Raw genomic sequence first — 19,466 nt, 5'->3', positions numbered from 1 at the left:
TTGATTTTGGCTCAGGTCATGATCTCAGGGTCATGAAATCAAGCCTTGCATTGGGCTCTGCACTCAGTGTGGAGTCGGCTTGAGATTCTCTCTCTCCCTCTGCCTCTGCCCCTCCTCCCACTTGTGTTCTCTCCCCAAAATAAATAAAATCTGAAAAAAAAAAGAAAGAAAGAAAAGAAAAAGTGTCAATTCCAATCCAAATTAAGCTTTAAAGCCACGCAAAAGAGCTCATCAATGATTAATTTATTCTGTTTTAAGGGGGGGGGGCAAGGAATCCAGAAAACCAGAGGCTGTGTTTGTAAGCTGCTTCATTACAGATTTTCAACAATTCTAAGTTTAGAAAAGAATTACATGTATCCTCAGCAAAGAGTGGCTATTAGTTTTTAGTCTGATAACAGTGGAAAGCAATAAAAGAGAGAAACACCTATGAGAAAAATACTGACTTTAAAAATACGAATAGGGGTGCCTGGGTGGCTAAGTGGGTTAAAGCCTCTGCCTTCAGCTCAGGTCATGATCCCAGGGTTCTGGGATTGAGCCCCGCATCAGGCTCTCTGCTCAGGAGCCTGCTTCCCCCTCTCTCTGTCTCTGCCTGCCTCTCTGCCCACTTGTGATCTGTCTGTCAAATAAATAAATTTAAAAAAATATGAATAATTCCTGTTTGAAAGCTAGACCTAAATAACTTAAAAAATTATCTGCAGTGTTGTGCAGACTATTAAAGTAAAGCATACAGGAAATAGAGAGGTAATCTTTAACAATCTGCAGTTAGCTCACATGTCATATACAGAATGAAATAACAATGAAGAAAGGGTATACAGTATCTTAGTGAAAATTAGAAATTATTGATCAAATTCCTGGAATATAGGTCAATTTTATTATAAAGAATTATGGGACACATCAACCCATTACTCTCAAAATAAATATGAGCAGATACATAATAAAGTACTATTTTCTGTTTATATTTATTTTGGAGAAACTGAAGCAGAGAAAAATGAGATCACAATCATTGGTTCATCTAGCTCTAGAGGTTTCATTTTTCTTACTTACTTATTTGGTACTTAAAGATTTTTATCCTCACAAGCTAAATACATCTTGTTGAAGAGATCAACATGATAAAAATAATCAACTGAACATAGAGTAGCTATATAAAGGAAGAGGAGAAAGAATAATTAAAACAGAAAAACTGATGCCATTATTGGCTAGCTTCAAGGGAATCAAGAAACAAAATAGTGTCATAAACTAAGTTTTATTAAATTGATAGAGGAAACCAAGAGTTTCTCAAAAAATAATACTTAAGTGTGATTCCTAGTTACTGAGAGTAGAGTAAAATCATTTTTCTACAGTCTTCCCTTAACAGCAATGAAAATAGAACAAAAAGTAGAGGAAAAAATGAACTTCAAAACAAAAAACAAGGAAATCAACTAAAACAGCAAACTTGAGATTATGTATGCCAAATGCTGAGGATAAATCAAAATGAAGGAACCAGACAGCTGTCATCTTAGACTATTAGGAAAAACCAAATTGTCCTTAAAATCAATTGTAAAAATTTAAACAGGCTATCCAATGATTCTTTGCTTAGAGCTGAAATGGGGAGACATGGGTGAGTGAGGGAAGGAGCTAATAAAATGTTTAATTGTTCCAGACTAATAACAAAGAAAAACTAAAGGAGAAATAATAAAATTATATTTACATATAATAAATAGTCCTCTAGTTTGGGGAGACTCTTAGAGGTAAAAATGAGGTGAAAGAGGGAAGAAAAGCAGAGAATGTGAGGTTTCCACAAAAAAAATTGCTTAAATGGCTTTACAGGGACCCACGCTAAGCTCAGAATGACCAAAAATTTGAGGAAAGATGTGTTTCCAAGATGGAAGAAAGGAAGTTGGTGAATGGTTACTCTAGATTTCAAACTTAATCCTAGTTATAGACTGTCCTAGTCTCTCCCTATAACCACCCCTATATTATTCTTCAGCAACCAGCAGTACCTTTCAAAGATAAGTAATAATCAGAAACAAATAATATAGGAACTAACACAGATCGAGAGGGAAGGAAGGGGGGAAGGAAAGAACTTAAGTTGCCAAAGAAATTCCCAAAGGAAACAACAGAATGAGTAACTCTTAGAAAACTAAGAGTTACTTAGTTTTCCACAGTCTCAAAGTAACTATAAGGAATATTCTTAGTGTAAATAAATAACAGAGATTAAGAACACATTACAAATAACAGAACAATATAATGATCAAGAAGAAATTATAGAAAATGAAAGTTCAAAGAATTAAAATATAATAATTACAGAAAATATGTTAGAAATGGAAAACAAATAAGTTGTTACATGTATATAATTAAAGTTCCTGAAAAAAACAAATGGAAAATAAAAATATTCAAATATACAATTAAAGTAAACCTATAAAAGAGAACGTATTCTAACTCAGGAAAAAAAAAAAAAAAGATGATATAGAGCATTCAATGCCAAGATATATCCTAAAGAAATTACTTAACTTCAAAGATAAGGAAAGATCCATATGGACATTGTTAAAAAAATAAAATTCAAGTGAGCAAATTTTAAAGATCTTATTGGCTTTTATTCAATGATTCATGAATCAGGCAGCAACAAATGTAGCAGATAGAAAGGAGATTTCAGGAGCTGTATGAAATGAGAGATCTTTATAGGCAGAAGGGAGCAGGAACAGAGAAGTTATACTAGAAAAACAAAAACAACAACAACCACCAAATTGGTTATGGCAAGGTCACTTTCTTTTTAAGGGCAGTAGGGCAGAATGACCTCACTGGTACTAGTACTAACAAAGTGATTCATGATTGACTGGTTTAAAATTCCATTTCTGAGAAAGGCTGAAACTATAATTAAGTTATGTCATTTTGGTGATGTGGGTTTTAGCATAAGTGCCTCCATTTAGGGTCAGCTGTCTTTTAACAATGTCAAAGAAGAAACAAGTGAGGTATGGCAGTGAAAATCCGAGTTAGCAACTTCCATTTTTGGTTCTAATGTGAGGAGCCTCTAAGTTGCCACTCTGTCCTAACAACAAGTAAGATGACAAACAGACTGAGAAATCAACAATTCTTCTTGGACCTGTAAGAGAGGAGAGGACACATGGCAAATCACTGCCCCCAAGATAAGAGAGACTGACTGGCGAATACAGGAAGTATTTCTGCTAGCAGAGCCTTGCTAGCAGAAAACAAATGCTGGGAGCCAGTTCAAGGGAAGGAAAACCTGAACCGTAACCCATGAATTGCTAGAGGCTCAAAGAGGGCAACTCTGAGTATTAAAAGCTCCAGTCGTACCCAGAGGGGGCCCACAATATTTTTATATTTGCATCCAGGAGCCCAAGTTCCCACAGTAAATATCAGAGAAAAATCTCCTCATGCCTCCAGCAGGAGGAATCAAAACAAACAAACAAACAAACAAAAACCATCTCGAAATACACCAGAGTACTCTATTCTTTTAACAAGGCCTGCCCTGAGGGAAGACTAGTTAACTAGAGCCTGACCCTCTGGGGTATTATCAGAACGTAAATGACCTGGGGAACGGAAATACCCAACTCCAGCCCACTCTGGTCATTCTCTCCCATACAAGGGAGGAGCAAAAAAAAAAAAAAAAAATTAGTATACTTGTGAAGTTCAAGGTACAAAGGCACAGGCTCAGTAAAAAACTGAGACCCAAAGATAGCACTTTATTTCTACTGGAGAAAAGACTGTTTTCACTTTATCACTACTATCAATAATAATACAACAAAAATTCCAAGAGAATTTTTTTTTCTAAGAGAAATGATAAGATCTCAAGGTACACAGTTTTAACCTTAGAGAACAATTTGATAAAACTGAGTGAAGTGGCTGAACAATTTCATTCTCCTACAATCAGTATACTAGAGTTTCTGCTCTTGTCTAACATTTAACTCTTAGATTTTGCCATTCTCCTCATTGAAAAATTGTATCTTGTTTTATTCTATATTTCCCTAATAACTAGTTAGTTCACCCTTTAAAGAGAAGCTGACCACATTCTTCCATTAGATGTGTTCTTCTGTTAATTGCCCAAGCATATTCTTATTTTTTCAACAAACTTATTTATATCTTTTTCTTACTGAATTATAAGCTTTTGAAATACATCATGGGTAATATTTTTCCCTTAAAATTATATCAACTTTATATATTTTAATATTTCTGGAAAATCTCAAACATACAGATCTGAAAGCATACTAAAAAAAAAATTTCCTAGAATCATTTGTTAGTTAGTTACTGACATGATGCCCCATCACCCTTAATACTTTAATGTGTATTTCCAAAAAGGACATTTTACTCCATAATCTCAATATAACCAACAAGATCAGCAAATTAACATGACTACTGCCAACAGAAAATTTAAAAAACTAAAAATAATATTGATTATTCTTTTAAAAAATAATAAAGAATTAACGCTTAAGGTTTCTACAATAAATCACAGTATCTACTCCTCAACAGATGATAATAAGGCTTTAAAACTCTTTATTCTTTCAACAAAAAGGGTGTACATTAGGATTGACAGCATGTGAATAATTGCTTTCATTTTTTTTTCCCCTTTCTTGACAACACAAGAGGGAATGAGATTAAACTGCTCCTAGAAATTTAAACATTAGATCAAACTTTCTGAGAATAATTGCTGGGAAAAGCTGAGAGTGAATTCTCCTTTGGCAATTTTTTTTCAAAGCTCCCCTTCTGGGACAGTGTTAAAAAAGACCTATTCAGATGCTAAGGCTAACCTTTAAAAATCCCTTTAAGATCTAAGATTCTTTTATCTCTTCTTATCTAGTGCAACTTATTTATGAGTGACATATATTTTGTGTTATTTAAGGCTATGTTTATATAGCAAATATAAAAATAATAATCACTCACTGTAAATTTGTTCAGTATAAGCCATATATGAGGAACTCTGTTATTAATTCTATATGCATTATTTATTTTTTAGGACAACTCTTTAGACAGAGAAGCTTCTTCAATATGAAAATGGGAAGAAGGGTGCCTGGTGGTTCCATCGGTTGAGCTTCCAACTCTTGGTTTCAGCTCAGGTCATGATCTCAGGGTTATGGGATCAATCCCTGTATCAGGCTCTGTGTTCAGCACAGAGTCTGCTTGTCTCTCTCCCTCTGCTCCTTTGCCCCTTCCCCCACTCTCTATCTCTAAAATAAATATGTAAAAATCTAAAAGAGAAATGGAAAGAGAAAAACTGTAGAGACAATAAATAAACACAACAACTTTGGGGAATTTTTCTGTAGTCTAAAGAAATAAATGGGGGAGCAGAGCTGAAGAAGGAAACATAGACAAACATAGATCTGTCTTTCAGCAGAAGGTACACTAGCATGACTGTATGTAATAGGAAAGAGACTTAAAGAAGGAAAACTAACTAGATGGCAGACAGAGGGGATCTGCTAAAGCAATGCCTTTGGGACATGGGATCTAACATAGGAGCACAGTACTTGGTCTTTGCTAGGAGCAAGCACAGCTCACCCATATTAAGAGGAGAGAAGAGAAAATACAAGGAGAGAAATGCGGAGATAAGTTGGTTAGATGAGAGGCACACATAACATGTCTTTCCCATCTCATCTGTGAAGGGTGTTTTCTACATGAATGCCAATAGCAGCTGTATCTTGGCAGGAAAAAGGTTGCAGAGTGCTATTGTTGGATTACTCCTCTCTCATACCTTTCTTTTGTAGGGTTTTTTTTTCCTTTTAGATTTTGTATGGTTTTAATGTTCCCAAAGGTTTTTATCAGTTTCTAAGTTCACAATGAGCCTTCTTTGCCCCTAAATGCCAGAATTATTCCAAGGAAAAGCCCGAAAAGCTAAGGGTGAAACTGCATTTCCTTAAAAAATATTTTCTGTCTCAAGGAGTACTTGTGAGGATAAGGATTTCAGGAAGAAAAATGTTCTTTTTTTTTTTTTTCTTGCATCTGTTTCCTCTGAACTAAGTGGAGTCACAGTTTATAGATTTTTTTTTCTAGAAGTTCTGAATATACCAATTGGCCAATTCAACTCACTGATTAGACAAAAAAAAAGTTATAAATACATTCTGAAACATAATTTCTTCTCTCATTTTCTGTCTACTAAAAAATGAGTCATTAGACTGCTTTGAAACTTAAGTGTTTCACATACTATTCAAAGGACTTCTTGGTTTATAAATAAACAAAGCAGCTAAATATAAACCATAGCCATACCTCTCACAGCTGACTGCGAAGGCTGAGTCAGAACTTTGATGTCTAACGTACTGTTGATATGTTCTTCTAAAGTAGCGCAATATCCATCCACAACACTGGTAATAGTATCCTTCAAAATTCCAAGATTATGGAAAACCTGAAGAGCTGTTCCGACTTGGGTTGGATTCTTTAAAAAGGTGGGGTTGGCAGGGTAGGAATAGATATAAATAGGAAGACAAACAAAATCAATATAAATCTACAATTTTGAACAGCACATAAGCAGCTACTACCATATTTTTTAAATTATCAGAGACAAGAACAAAGAGAGTGCATTTGGAACAAATATTATTTTTAGTCATTTATTTCATAACAGACAAAATTAAATACTATGTATATTATTCCCCCCTTCCCTTTTTCTCCTCCTTTAAAGGATAATAACAAGATCAGAAATTGGTTATATTATTAGAGCTTATTTAAAATTTACCACCAATGCCTATAAAGAGAGCCATGCTGGAATTAACAACAACCCTACATCTGTTTGGAGAATAAATAAGTGAATTCCACGGAATTAACTGAGGGCTGAACTGTACAGACTGACACTATTCATTATATTTCATTCATTCATTCATTCATTCTAACCACAAATATTTATACAGGGCTTACTGTGTATCTGCCTTGGTTTCAGGTCCTGGAAATATAGTAGTAAGCAAAACCATTTAAGTCCCTATCCTCATGAAACTTATATTTACTCAGAAATATATTAAAAATATATATGTAACAGACTATCAGGTAGAGATAACTGCTATAAAAAAATCAATCAGGGAATAAGAATAGAAAATGATGGGGAAAACATGGAGAAGACTCAGAGAATGCATTTCTGAGGTGATTTTTTCAAACACGGACCTGAATAGAATGAGCGAGGGAGTCTGAGGAGGATATGAGGAAAAACAGATCTGGACAGGTATCAACAAAAGCACTGAGGTAAAAATATGGTTGGCAGCTAATCAAACACCAAGAAGGCCCTGACTGTGGCTGGAACAGAGTGACTGTAGTAGAGAGAGGTAGGCGGTAAGGCAGGTAGCAAAAACACTGGGGGGTAGACTGAGTCCATAGTAATATAAACATGTTGTTGACTCTGTCACTAAGTAAGTGAATTATCAAGGCAGAATCTAGTACCTCAACATGGATCACCAGGCCCAAACAGGTGAAAGTCTGCTTTCACTTAATGATTCAGCGACTGTGTTTAAAAGCACTTAGTTTAAAAGTTAAATTATTTCATTAACTTAATTTCTTAACAGTTAAGTTGATAAAGAAGACATAAAGTTACTTCTGAAACATATTGGTGTTAGTAACATAACATGGTGCAGTAACACACACTCACACCCAGAGGCAAAGTAGAATCAGCTTATAGAAAAAAGCAGACAAGGTTAGTGGCTCCAACACCCATTTTAGATTTTTAATTAAACAAGAAAAAGAAGCAAATGAACATCATTTCAAATGCTTTAATGAAAAAAGCTTAATTTAATATGGTTATAACAGAATTTAATTCTAGTATATACTATCAATTCTCTATCAGTGAACTATCAAAGAAAATGGGAGAAAATAAGCTATTTAACATAGAATTAGTCAACTGAAAACATGGAGTATAGTACTATGCTTTGGTTTTTGTTAGTTCCATTTTTTCCTTCCTCCCCAGAGCAGAATACTTTTTTACTTTTTAGTAAATACTTTTAATTTAATTTATTTGACAGACGTAGACCACAAGTAGGCAGAGAGGCAGGCAGAGAAAGGAGGAAACAGGCTCCCTGCTGAGCAGAGAGCCCAATGCCTGGCTCGATCCCAGGACCCTGCAGGGCTCAATCCCAGGACCCTGTGGGGCTCAATCCCAGTACCCTGGGATCATGACCTGAAGCTTTAACCCACTAAGCCACCTAGGAGCCCCTAACTGAAAGACTTTTAAAGTCGTATTTCACTTGAAAGGTCTGGCTAACATGGACCACTTTTCTTTTTTTAAAGATTTTATTTATTTATTTATTTGAGTTGCTTAACCAACTGAGCCACCCAGGCGCCCTAACATGGACTAGTCTTCATCATTTCCTGCTCCAAAAATTATTAACTCCCCAAAACTTTTCAATACAGAAACATATATAACTCCTTCCTTTTTTTCTCTTTTAAGCAAGAGAGGGGAATGATTTAAATATTTATTTGACAGAGAGAGAGAGAGAGAGAGAGCGCAGAGCGCTAGCTAGCTCAGAGGGGAGGGTGAGGGACAAGCAGACTCCCAGATGAGTGCAGAGCACAGAGCCTGACTGGAGTTGAAATAAGGAGTGGGCTGCTTAACCAACTGAGCCATCCAGGTGCCCCTAGCTCATTCTTAAAGAAGCATCTAATATGGCAATATTTGAAATAAGTATAATTTATAATACTTATAATAACTCTAGTTGTAATTTTCAGCTTTCCAATTTATATGACCACTTTTTCAGTTAATGCCAGTTACTCACATTCATTAGCTTAATATAAACATACCATTTGTGAATTGGAAAACTACAAAATATTATCTGAAATAAAATTCTTGAACATACAGAGGAGTGGGCAAATTATGTAAATACAACTTTAAGAATTATCACCAAGTGAACATATCTGAGTAACTACCACCTAGGCTATGAAACCAAATATTATCAGGAACTCTGAATCTATTATGGCTTGCCTAACTGCATCTCTCCACATATTATCACTATCATAATTTCTAACACCATTGATTAGTTTTGCCAATTTCTGATTTTTACATAAATGGAACCCTAAAGAAAGTTATTATTTTCTGTCTGCCTCCTTCTAGTCAATATCTTATTTGTAAAATTCGTCCATGCTGTTGCATGTAGCAGTACTTGATTCATTTTCACTGCTGTTGAGTAGAAATTTACCTTAGTTTATCCACCTAATATCCAACTGGTGTACATTTGAGTTATTTCCATTGTTTAGGTATTTTAAATAATGCTTTCATGAACATTCTGGTACCCAGCTTTTAGTGAACATACATGCATATGCATTTCTGCTGGGTAAGAGCAGAAATGCTGAATCATTAGGTATTTGTATGCTTAGTGTTTGCAAATTCTGCCAATTTTCCAAAGTCATTGTACAATTCACGCCCCAGCAGCAATACATGAGTTGTGGGTGTTCCACAACCTTACCAAAATTCAGAATTATCATCTTTTTAAGCTATTCTTTGGAATGATCACTGTGGTTTTAATTTACATTTCTGTGATGACTAAGAAGTTATCCCTTCTTGCATGTTAATTATCCATTTGAGAACTTCTTTTGTGAAGTGCATGTTCATTTTTTTTGCCCATTTTTCTCACTGGTTATTTTCATCTTTTACATATTTGTAAAAGTTGTTTACATATTTGGATGTAATCACTTTGATAATTATATATATTGCAAGTATGTTCTCCCACACTTAAGAATTCTTGTAAGGAAAAGAAGTTCCTAATTTACATGCAGTCAATTTTATCAACCTATGGTTAGCACTTTTAGTATCTTATTTAAAAATTTTCCTATCCCACATTTATGAAAATGTCCTTCGTTCAAGAATTTACCCTCCAAAAACTCTATTCATTTGTCTTTCACATTCAGAAATATAATCCACCTGGAACTACTTTCTGTATGAGAAAGGAGCCAAGATTAGTGATTTTCTATATAAATACCCAACTGGCCCAAAACTTACTTGAAAAAACAAACAAGGAAATTAAAATCTTTACCTCTTTGCTCTCAAAGCCTACCTTTGCAGTAAATGAAGTTTCCATTTACGTGTTTTTGCCTGAACCTTCAATTCTGTACCATTTGTCTACCTTCATTACATCAAATCACCAGTGTAAACTGTTGTAGCTTTAGAATAAGTCTGATAGTCCTCCATTTCTGTTCTTCTTCAATTTGGTATAGACTATTTTTGGCTCACGATACTTCCATATAAATTTAATAATGGGCTAGAAATTTCCATCAAAGAAAAAGCTCCTGAAATTTTGAGACTACATAAAATCTATACCTAAAATTAGCAGGAATTGAAACCTTTGTAAGAACGATTCTCTAATCCATGAATATGGTAGCTCTCCTCATTTACTCAGGTCTTCTTTAACTTCTCTTAACAACGTTACAGTTCCTGTGAAGAGCTATTACATAACTCCAGTGTGAATCATTCCTACACATTTGGTGCTTTTTGATATTTAAGTGGTAATTTTTAATTTTGCTGCTTGTATAATAAAGATAGAATTCATTATTATATATTGAATTTTACCAAAGTTTCAAAGTTCTGTTATTAATTCTAATACTTTGAAGATTGTTTTGGATTTCCTATATACATAATCATGTTATTTCTAAGTAATTTTTATTTCATTTATTTTTTTAATAATTTTTAATTTTTTTATAAACATATAATGTATTATTAGTCCCAGGGGTACAAGTCTGTGAATTGCCAGATTTACACACTTCACAGCACTCACCATCGCACATACCTTCCCCAATATCTATAATATTTCTTCATTTTTTTTAAAGGTTTTATTTATTTATTTGACAGATAGAGATCACAAGTAGGCAGAGAGGCAGGCAGAGAGGAGGAAGCAGGCTCCCTGCCGAGCAGAGAGCCCAATTCGGGGCTCGATCCCAGGACTCTGGATCATGACCTGAGCCGAAGGCAGGGGCTTTAACCCACTGAGCCACCCAGGTGCCCCTTCATTTCTAATCGTTCTATATTTTATTGCTTTCTCTTACTCCCTGGTTAGGATCTTCAGTATGTTGCTATGTTAAAGTGATGAGTAATATCTTTGTATCATTCCTAACCGCAAGCAGAAAACCTTAAATATTTCACTTTATTGGATTAAGAATATTCTATTCTAGGTCTGCTAAAAATTTTACATCATAGACTGATGTTGGATTGTATTAAATGCTTTTTCTGCATTTACTAAGATGATCAATTTTTCCCTTCATTGATGACATTATATTGTATTTCTAGACTAAAGCCATCTTGATAATGATGAATTATCCTTTTTAGATGTCCATAACTTATATTTGCTAATCCTTCTTTTAGTAGTTTTTTTTTTTAGGATTTTATTTATTTGCCAGACAGAGATCACAAGTAGGCAGAGAGGCAGGAGTGGGGGTGGGAGCAGGCTCCCAGCTCAGCAGAAAGCCTGACGTGGGGCTCAATCCCAGGACCCTGGGATCAAGACCTGAGCTAAAGGCAGGTCTTTAACCCATTGAGCCACCCAGGTGCCCTTCTTTATTAGATTTTAATTGATTTTCAGGAGAGATAGCTAATATCCTTCCTCATATCAAGTTTATATATACTGGCCTCATGAAATAATCAAGTAAGTGTTCCTTCTTTCTCAATTCGTAGATGGAGTTTGTAAAAACACTGGTTGATTTATTAAATATTTGAATGAATTCACTAGTGAAACTACTATCTGTCCTTGAAGTTTCTTTTTTTTTTTTTTAAAGATTTTATATCTTTATTTGACATATAGAGATCACAAGTAGGCAGAGAGTTGGGCAGAGAGAGAGGAGGAAGCAAGCTCCCTGCTGAGCAGAGAGACTGATGCGGGGCTTGACCCCAGGACCCTGGGATCATGTCCTGAGCTGAAGGCAGAGGCTTTAACCCAATGAGCCACCCAGGCGCCCCTTTGAAGTTTCTTTGAGGGAGGTTGTGTAATGATAATTAATTTTGTCAATACAACTAATCAGATTTTTAAATTTTCCTAGTGTTCATTTCAGTAAGTTGTTTTTCTAGAAATTTCTCAATCTTATCTAACCTTTCAAATGTACTGTTTTAAAGTTATACCTAGTATCCCCTTATTAACTTATTATTTTCTGTTGAACCTGTAATTGGGTCACTTTTTTTCCCCCTTAATACCAGTAATGTGTGCCTTTTAAAAAACTTTTTTTCCTATTCTTAATAGTCTTTTTCAGTATTTATCAATTTAATGTATTAATCTTGTCAAATAATGAACTATTGGATTTGTTGATTCTATTATATAAAGTTTTGTTATACCTATTTCACAGGTATTTGGAGCCAGAAGCCTAGATCAGAAGCCAAGCACGAGTAGTTAGTAGCCAAAACCTTAGTCAATTATTTAACCATCCTGAGACTTAGTCTCCTCATCTGTACTACAGTGAAAACAGCAGTATCAACCTTATATGTAAATGAAAAAGTCCTTATAACTGACCTAGCACTGCAGACAGAATGAAGAGCTCAAGTATTAGCTGTCTTTACTTTGATCTGCTGGAATCGTAGTTAATGTGGGCTTTTAAAAGTAAATAGTCTTGGGACAAAAGCCCAACTTTGTATAATCTGTGTGACACTGGGAATATTACGTTATCACTCATCAAACTTTATATTAATAATATTTCTTTCCTCACCAGATTTTAAGATCTCTGAGGGGAGGATCCAAATTTGTTTTATTCACTTTAATACTCATAATATCTAGCACAGGTGCTAAATAGATAGGTGTTGAATAAGTAAATGAGCAAGTAAATTTTTATGATTTGGTTTGCTAATATTATTCTTTGCATGACAACTTTTCAGTTTCAGACTATTTCAGACTATTTTTCAGTCTAATTTTCAGACTAATTTCAGACTATTGAAATAACATATTCAAAATACCTAGTATTCAGTGGAGGACCTGGGTGGGTCAGTTGGCTAAGCATCTGCCTTCAACTCAGATCATGATCTCAGGGTCCTGGGATCCAGCCCCGCATTGGGCACGCTGCTCAGCAGGGAGCCTGCTTCTCCCTCTCCTTCTGCCTCTGCCACTCCCTCCTACTGGTGCTCTCTTCTTCTCTCTCTAATAAATAAATAAAATCTTAAAAAATAAAATACCTAGTGAAATAAGTCAAGCAGAGAAAGACAACTATCATCTGATCTCCCTGATATGAGGAAGTGGTGATGCAACATGGGGGCTTAAGTGGGTAGGAGAAGAATAAATGAAACAAGATGGGATTGGGAGGGAGACAAACCATAAGTGACTCTTAATCTCACAGAACAAACTGAGGGTTGCTGGGGGGAGGGGGTTTGGGAGAAGGGGGTGGGATTATGGACATTGGGGAGGGTATGTGCTTTGGTGAGTGCTGTGAAGTGTGTAAACCTGGTGATTCACAGACCTGTATCCCTGGGGATAAAAATATATGTTTAAAAAAAAAATACCTAGTACTCAGTATATGGATAGTACAAAATATTGGTTCTCAGGTCATTTATTAATATTCTAAAAGTTAAAAGAATGCTAGAAGAGCTTTTGTTCCAGTTCCCAAGAATTTCTTATCACTCTATCTTTACTTATTCAAATGAGTAGTTACCCAATAGATACCACATGAGTAAGCTTGAGGTACTTGGTTCTCTCCTCTGCATCTTAATTTCATAAATTTAAAAATGATGAGGATAGATGAATGGAGATTCCCAAAGCTATCTGAAGTGTTTTTTTGTTGTTTTTTTGGTTTTTTTTAAATAAAAATGTAGCCAGCAAGACCTAAACTCCAAAGACTGTGGTTCAGTTGGACCAGACTGAGACCTGGTTACAGAATTTTCAAAACTCTTCAGATGCTTCTGATATAGTTGGCCTGGCAACCATCTGGGAACCACTGGAATAGATGACTGCCAGACTTAGAAGGAGAGGGAGAAGGAGAATGAAGGAGAAGGAGAACCATTTATTCATGTGAAGATGGCTTTTTTTTTTTTTTTAAAGAACAGAATACACAAAGAAATGACAGAGGAAAACTACAGAGTATATGTAAGGAGCAATAAAGAGATTCTATTGCCACAAATGTTATGTGCCTTAAAAACTCATAATAAAAGGTAATGTTGAGCTGATAACAAGGGTCTTGTCACTGACAATGCTGAGTGGCATTCTGTAAAGATTTTATTTTATTTTATTGGTAATAAAAATGATTTTTCTAAATATCACAATCTAAGCTGTTTGAGGAAATAAAATAATGAGCTGAAAACGCAGCTTAAAGTAGAGAGCTGCAATGAGGGTATAAAGAACAGGACAGATACAAGAGATTTTGAAACACTGGAAAGAAACTGGATGCTGACTGATTACAAGGGAAAGAGGCAGGGAAAAGACTAGGATCTTGGAAGTGTCAAGTTGGTGAGCTTGTGAAGACAGGCATAGCAAAAGGACAGTCAGAAGGAGATCATCTGGGTGAGTGGGTGGGAGAGAGCAGGCACGGGAGGATCAGGGGCTGCTGCTAACAAAGCACTGAGCTGTTCGTCCTGCTGAGTGTCAAGTGCCAATAGGGCACTCTGGGTGGAAATGAGAACACATCTGAAATAGATAATCACAGAAACCTAGTCTAGGTAGCAAACTAAACTGAAGTAATAAATCATGAAAATAGGGGTGTTGGAAACTATAAGTCACAAAGGAGGTAAATCAAGCACAGAATTAGTGAGAGTGAAGAACAGCAAGGCAATGGAACAATACTCTAGCCAGGAATGAGACTAGAACATTAGAAAAATTGAAAATGAAATCATTTCGTCTAGCTATGATAGAAGTGAAAAACATCTCCTGAAGATACTTAACATTAACATCCTTTCTCCACCATCCCCTCTCACCACAGACAAATACTATGGATTTTGATCACAGGCTTTTTCCGAGCCCTTACTAATAATACATTCTGGGCTTTTAGTTTCCTGATCTGTAAAAAGAAGGAGCTGGACTAGATGAACTCTAGTACCTTTTCCAGAACTGAAACATGATGACTTTACTATCATTCAATGTATATCATCCTCTATTAATGCACAAGACACAAGGAGTTTTTTAAAAAATGAGGCAAATATTACACTCTGACTTATTTATAGTCTGAAGGGATATAAAGACAAGTAAAGCAGCAATTAGAACGCACCATGATAAATGAGAGGAGAAATGCAGAGTTTAATGAAAACACGTCAAAGGGGTATTAACCTAGATCTGGGAGGGAAAGAAAGAAAGATGGAGGAGTCAGGAAATGCTCCATGAAGGAGTCTCAGCTAAGATCTGAAATGAAGGTGTCTGGTGGCCTGAAGGTAAGATGTGAAACATTTACGTGAGGAGGGGGCGCCTGGGTGACTCAGCCAGTTCAGTGTCCGACTCCTGATCTTGGCTCAGGTCTTGTCCTCAGGGTCATGAGTTCAAGGCCCGCATTGGGCTCCATGCTACTATTTACAGGAAGTAGCAATTTACAGGAAGAGGGGGAAAGCAAAAGGAAAACTCCTCCAAGCAAAGGAGCAGCACATTTGAAAGCCTGTGTATGAGACCGTGTGATGGAAACTAAGTCCACTAACAACTGATAGGTAAGAGATCTACACAAACACCTGCTACTTTGGGTACCTATGCAAGTGGCTCTCAAATTTTTAGTAGATACAAAAGAATTACCTGGGGGAACTTGCGAACTGCAAAAAGAGCATAGGAAAGGTTTGTGGAATGCTGGTAAAGGTTTTAGTGTTTTTAAATCTGAATGTTTAGTTATATGTTTGTTCACTTTGTGAAAAACATTTTGTGTTTTTCACAAAACACTTTGTGAAAAACTCATAATGTATACACTTCTCTGTTCATTGTATTTTTTTAAAGATTTTATTTATTTATTTGACAGAGAGAAATTACAAGTACACTGAGAGGCAGGCAGAGAGAGAGAGAGAGAGAGAAGGAAGCAGGCTCCCTGCTGAACAGAGAACCCGATGCGGGACTCGATCCCAGGACCCTGAGATCATGACCCGAGCCGAAGGCAGCGGCTTAACCCACTGAGCCACCCAGGCACCCCTGTTCATTGTATTTTAATAAAAATGTCTAAGGTAAATATTGGGAAATGAAAAGGGTAACAAATTATGACAAAAATATAAATCAGATACCTTAGATACCTAAAAACATCATTCAATAATGCTTCCTAGTTTGGGGGACAAGATATTAAATCAAATAAAAAAAATATATGAATGTTTATATTACTATATAAACATGAGTCTTGTGTGAATTTTTTCCTAAAACAATAAATACAAGTTTTATGTCTGAATACACACTATCACAATTGCTTTTTAAAAATAATTGGTTCCTAAAATATTGGCTAATGTAAAATATGTATTTTAGTTTTGCAATTTGTTATGGACTGAATGTCTGTGTCTGTCTCACTCCCACTCCTGGCCCCCCACCAGTTGAAGCCCTAACACCCAATGTGATGTTATTTACAGATGGGATTATTTGGAGTTAATTAGGGTTAGATGAAGTCCTGAGGTAGGACCCTGGTCTGATGGCATTAGTGCCTTATAAAAGAAGATACCAGAGAGCTTGTATACTCTTGTGTCTCTATCATGTGAGAACACAGAAATGAGGCAGCTGTCTGCAAGCCAGGAGAGACTCCTCACCAGAAACTGAACGCTGCCCAAACTTGACCTTAGATTTTCTACCATCCAGAGCTGTAAGAAAATAAATATCTATTATTTAAGCCACCTACCTAGCCTATGGTTTCTGTTGAGGCAGCATGAGCTGCCAAATGTTTACACACTGTACAAACAGATAAAATTTTAGATGGTTTAGTGTCTAAATTATTGTTCCTTGTCCCCAACAATTTCACGTCCACCTGAAACCTCAGACTCTAACCTTATTTGGAGGAAAGGTCTTTGTAGATATAACCAGTTAAACTGAGATGAAGTCATACTGGATTGTGGTGGGCTCTAAATCCAATGACTGATGTCCTTAAAGGAGAATAAAACACCCAGAGACAAACACCATGAAAAAGGTAATGTTTGACAACAGAGGCAGAGATTGGGGTGAAACAGTTACTAGCCATGGAACGTGAAGGACAGAGTGGAGCCAGGAGTACTTAAATAAGAGGCTTGGAAGGCTTTTTCCATAGTCTCCAGAGGGAGTGTGGCCCTGCCAACATCTTGATTTGGATTTCTAACTACCAGAATTACGAGAAAATAAACTTTAGTTGCTTTAAGTCACCTAGTATGTGGTCATTCGTTAGGGCAGCCCTAGGAAATCAATACAAAGGATTAAAGGCAACAGAAAAACATGCATATGCACAAAGAAATGGAAAGACATTCCATGCTCATGAACTGGAAGAAAAAATACTGTTAAAAGCTTCATTACTACCCAAAGCAACCTACACATTTAATGCAATCCCTATCAAGACACCAATAGCATTTTTCATTTTTCATAGAACTAGAACAAATAATCCTAAAATCTGTATGGAACCACAGAAGATCCCAAATAGCCAAAACAATCTTTGAAGAGAACAAAATTAGAGGGATCACAATCCCAGGCTTCAAGATATACTACAATGCTGTAGAAATCAAAACAGTATGGTACTGGCAAAAAACAGGCACACAGATCAAAGGAACAGAATAGAGAGCCAAGAAATAAACCCATGATTATACGATCAGTTATTATATGACAAAGGAGCCAAGAATATCTAATGGACTTCAACAAACCATGTTTGGAATACTGTACAGTGACACAAAAGAAAATGAAACTGAACCACTTTCTTACACTAGACACAAAAATAAACCCAAAGTTGATTTTTACTTTTTTTTTTTTTAAGATTTTATTTATTTATTTGACAGAGAGAGATCACAAGCAGGCAGAGAGGCAGGCAGAGAGAGAGAGAGAGAAGGAAGCAGGCTCCCGGCTGAGCAGAGAGCCCAACGCGGGGCTTGATCCCAGGACCCTGAGATCATGACCCGAGCCGAAGGCAGCGGCTTAACCCACTGAGCCACCCAGGCACCCCCAAAGTTGATTTTTAAATGTGAGACTTGAAACCATAAAAATCCTTCAAGGGAGCAGAGGCCATAATTTCTTTAACACTGGCAGTAGCAGCATCTTTCTACATATGTCTGCTGAGGTAAGGGAAACAAAAGCAAAAATAAACTAGTGGGACTACATCAAAATAAGAAGTTTCTGCAGGGTGAAGGAAGCAGTCAACAAAACTAAGAGGCAGCCTACTGAATGGGAGAAGATATTTGCAAATGAGATATCCGATAAAGGGTAGTATCCAAAATATATAAAGAACTTTCATAACTCACTACACAAAAAGAAAGAATCCAATTAAAAATTGGGCAGAAGACATGAGTAGACATTTCTCCAAAGAAGACATCCAGATGGTCAACAGACACATGGAAAGATGCAAAATATCACTCATCATCAGAGAAATGCAAATCATAACTACAAAGAGATATCACCTCACACCTGTCAGAATAGCTAACTTCAAAGACATAAGGAACAATAAGTGTGGGCGGGAATGCAAACTTGCCCAGCTGCTTGGGTGCCTTCCACATTTTGGCTATTGCATTCAAATAATGTTGCAATAAACATAAGGGTGTATATATTATTTCAAATTATACTGGGTAAATACCCAGTAGTGGAGTTACTACATCACATGGTAATTCTACTTTTAATTTTGTGAGGAACCTCCATACTGTCTTCCCCGTTTTAAAGAGCCTTCATATTTACTGATATTAATTTGTCATCACAATATAGGCAGAATAAGTATTCCTATCCTCACTTTACACTTAAGGAAACCAAGGCAGCAAGAGAACAGGCCCACAGCTGGCCAGTTTTAGGTCTTGGGCCCTTTCCTGTTTACTCTGTACTCTACCACAGGTCATCCCATCATCACTTGATTGAGAAGATCTCCAGATATGCCAGTTTTGCAGGCAAGAAATACTCTCTGGCAAATTTTAAGAGCTCTCAAAACATACAGACTAAACATATTTGAAAAATACCATGCTAGCAAGAGATAAGCTTCTGCTGAAAAGGTGGCCATGTCTTCTAGACAATGTCTTCTCTTTTAAATAAGACAGTCAATTCTAAGGATAATTTTTTTACAAATTGTCACTGTGACCTTCAAGAAATCTTTTAATCTTATATAAAATTTATCATAAATTGTGATATAAAGTGAGATTAAAGCCCATGTAACAGAGAAGAAAGGGATAATTTCATAAATAGATCAAGATAAATTTCTACCTCTTCAAAAGCATTTCAGAAGATGGCACAACCACTTTCTTTTTATTAAACTAAAATTGTTTCTCCTGCTTTAGAAACAAATAAATATAATGTAATTTTTTCCTTTCTCCTCCAATACCTTAGTAGTATTATATGGGAAGAAAAGAAAATACCATAATAATATAGTCAGAAAAGCAACACAGTTAAGATCCTTGAAAAGCTTGCCAAAACAGTAACACTGTAACCAAAGCAACAGCTGGCACTGAGCTAATGGAACAGAGATCTAGGCAGACTGCTGTAAAGATTGTTCTATGAAGCAGCAATTAGTATTTCAGCACTTAC

General features: G+C 36.0%; 1 protein-coding gene across 2 annotated transcripts in view; it reads right to left on the bottom strand.

Moving 5' to 3' along the window:
* The window catches only part of COG5 (component of oligomeric golgi complex 5), a 295,721-nt gene that overhangs the window by 131,649 nt on the left and 144,606 nt on the right, over positions 1-19,466 (bottom strand). For both annotated transcript variants that reach the window (XM_045089660.1, XM_004739536.3), the window contains exon 8: positions 6,193-6,358. In XM_045089660.1, coding sequence (XP_044945595.1) covers positions 6,193-6,358 — 166 coding nt within the window. The remainder of the gene's footprint in view (positions 1-6,192; positions 6,359-19,466) is intronic.

This window comes from Mustela putorius, unplaced genomic scaffold, assembly GCF_011764305.1.
Source record: "Mustela putorius furo isolate JIRA1106 unplaced genomic scaffold, ASM1176430v1.1 tig00003845_pilon_pilon_pilon, whole genome shotgun sequence".
NCBI lineage: Eukaryota > Metazoa > Chordata > Mammalia > Carnivora > Mustelidae > Mustela > Mustela putorius.
The sequence above is the reverse complement of the archived record's forward strand: the minus strand, read 5'-3'. Positions and strand labels throughout refer to the sequence as shown.